We start from the raw sequence: 1,853 nt of genomic DNA, 5'->3' as shown, positions 1-1,853 counted from the left end.
TGTCCGAGTCCACACGCGCCAAGCTTAACCTGGCACTGGACTTGATACTCTCCGCCAGGAAGGCTGCGTGCCGGGGGTAAGCCCTGCCGCCCGTGGGGATGGGCGCACAGCAGCCCTCTTCATTGCTCAGCTCCTGCGGGTCGTGGGAGGGGGAGGACAAGGAGGACGTGTTCTCGCTGTCCGTGTGGGCGGAGCTCGTGTCTGCGGACTCAGTGTGCTCGCTGCTGTCGGGAGCCTCTCGGGCCGTTCTGTCCAGAAGGTCCGTGTAGTAGGGAAGGTCTTCCTCGCTCAGCTGGCTTCCCGGTGAGCACTTCTCTGGCTCCTTCTCCACCTCGGCCCAGATGGCCTCGCGGTCCACGGTGGTGAACTGGTTCAGAGGCACGCCTTCCTCCGAGCTGCCCTCGGGCACGCCACATGCCTCTTTGGAAGAGGTTTTCTTCCTGTTAAACCAACGATGCAAGTCTTCTGAAAATCACAAGATGACAAGCAACTTCAGAACAGAAGGGTGAGCTATGATATGTTCATTCTAGAGCAGTGGTTCTCAACCTTCCTAATGCCGCGACCCTTTAACACAGTTCCTCATGTTGTGGTGACCCCCAATTTCATTGTTACAAATTGAACATCATTAAAGCATAGTGATGAATCACAAAAACAATATGTAATTATATATGTGTTTTCCGATGGTCTTAGGAGACCCCTGTGAAAGGGTCGTTCGACCCCCAAAGGGGTCGCGACCCACAGGTTGAGAACCGCTGTTCTAGAGTGATCTTTGTCTTAAAGACAGACAGGTTACTATTAATAAAATTGCCCCCCCAAAATAAATTAAATAAAAAATAAAACTCCCCCATGAAACTACAGCACCAGAGTCTAGATTACATGGTGGACAAAAGGCAGACAAGTAAAGTGAGCAGGTCTTTTAAACTGTTCGAGCAATCAGCCTGGCTGGTGTGCTCCAGTAGTTGAGCATCAACCTATGAACCAGGAGGATCCCATTCCCGGGTCAGGGCACATGCCTGGTTGCAGGTTCGATCCCCCACATGTTTACAAAGTACCTTTCACACTGTCTGAATCTGACAAAATCACAAAGTGGGTCTAAGTGCCTTAACTGTCACGGCGGGCAGCAGGATCTACCGCCCTTCCCACCCTCCCTGGCCCGGGCACCCTGAGGACACAGAGCTGGCCCGGCTGCCTGGCATGGGGAGCTCACCCGCCGAGTTCTCCTGCTTGAGGCAGTGAATGGAAGTCCGCTGGGTTTTGGGCTGGAGCAGCAGCAGGAGCAAGGGCTCGAGGATGCGTGCCACGTCCCCGAGAGATAGTGCCCGCACCAGCCAGCCCTGGGCCGCCGCACCGATGGCACCGTCCGTGCAGGTCAGGCTGTCCAGCACCACGAACAGGGACCTGCGGGTGGAAGTGCATCATGAGGTCGGCCTGCAGCACCATGGGCAGGACACCCCCAGGGAGCTCACCCACGCTGGGCTGTGGGCCCCAGCAAACGAGGACCTGGGATTTAAACCCTGGATTCATGCTAGAATCAGCATGGGAGCTTTTAAAGTCCAGATCCCCAGGCCTGGCCGGTGTGGCTCAGTGGTTAAGCATTGACCTAGGAACCAGGAGGTCACAGTTCAACTCCCAGTCAGGGCACATGCCCAGGTTTCGGGCTTGATCCCCAGTAGGGGAGTGCAGGGGGCAGCCAATCAATGACTCTCTCTCATCACTGATGTTTCTATCTTTCTCTCCTTCTCCCTTCCTCTCAGAAATCAATAAAAATATATTAAAAATAAACAAACAAATAAACGAAGTCCTGATCTCCAGGCCTTGGCCCAATCGGTTAAATCAGACCAGGGGATGGGCCC

At 54.5% G+C, this 1,853-nt stretch overlaps 1 protein-coding gene across 1 annotated transcript in view; it reads right to left on the bottom strand.

Annotated features, from left to right (window-relative positions):
- The window catches only part of LOC102426351 (protein dopey-2-like), a gene marked incomplete at its 3' end in the record, with an annotated part of 38,491 nt that overhangs the window by 5,704 nt on the left and 30,934 nt on the right, over nt 1-1,853 (bottom strand). The window contains 2 exon segments of the mRNA XM_023745500.1: nt 2-465; nt 1,208-1,398. Of these exon segments, the coding sequence (XP_023601268.1) occupies nt 2-465; nt 1,208-1,398 (655 nt within the window).

This window comes from Myotis lucifugus, unplaced genomic scaffold (assembly GCF_000147115.1).
Source record: "Myotis lucifugus unplaced genomic scaffold, Myoluc2.0 scaffold_552, whole genome shotgun sequence".
NCBI lineage: Eukaryota > Metazoa > Chordata > Mammalia > Chiroptera > Vespertilionidae > Myotis > Myotis lucifugus.
This window is presented reverse-complemented; position numbering and strand designations above follow the sequence as displayed.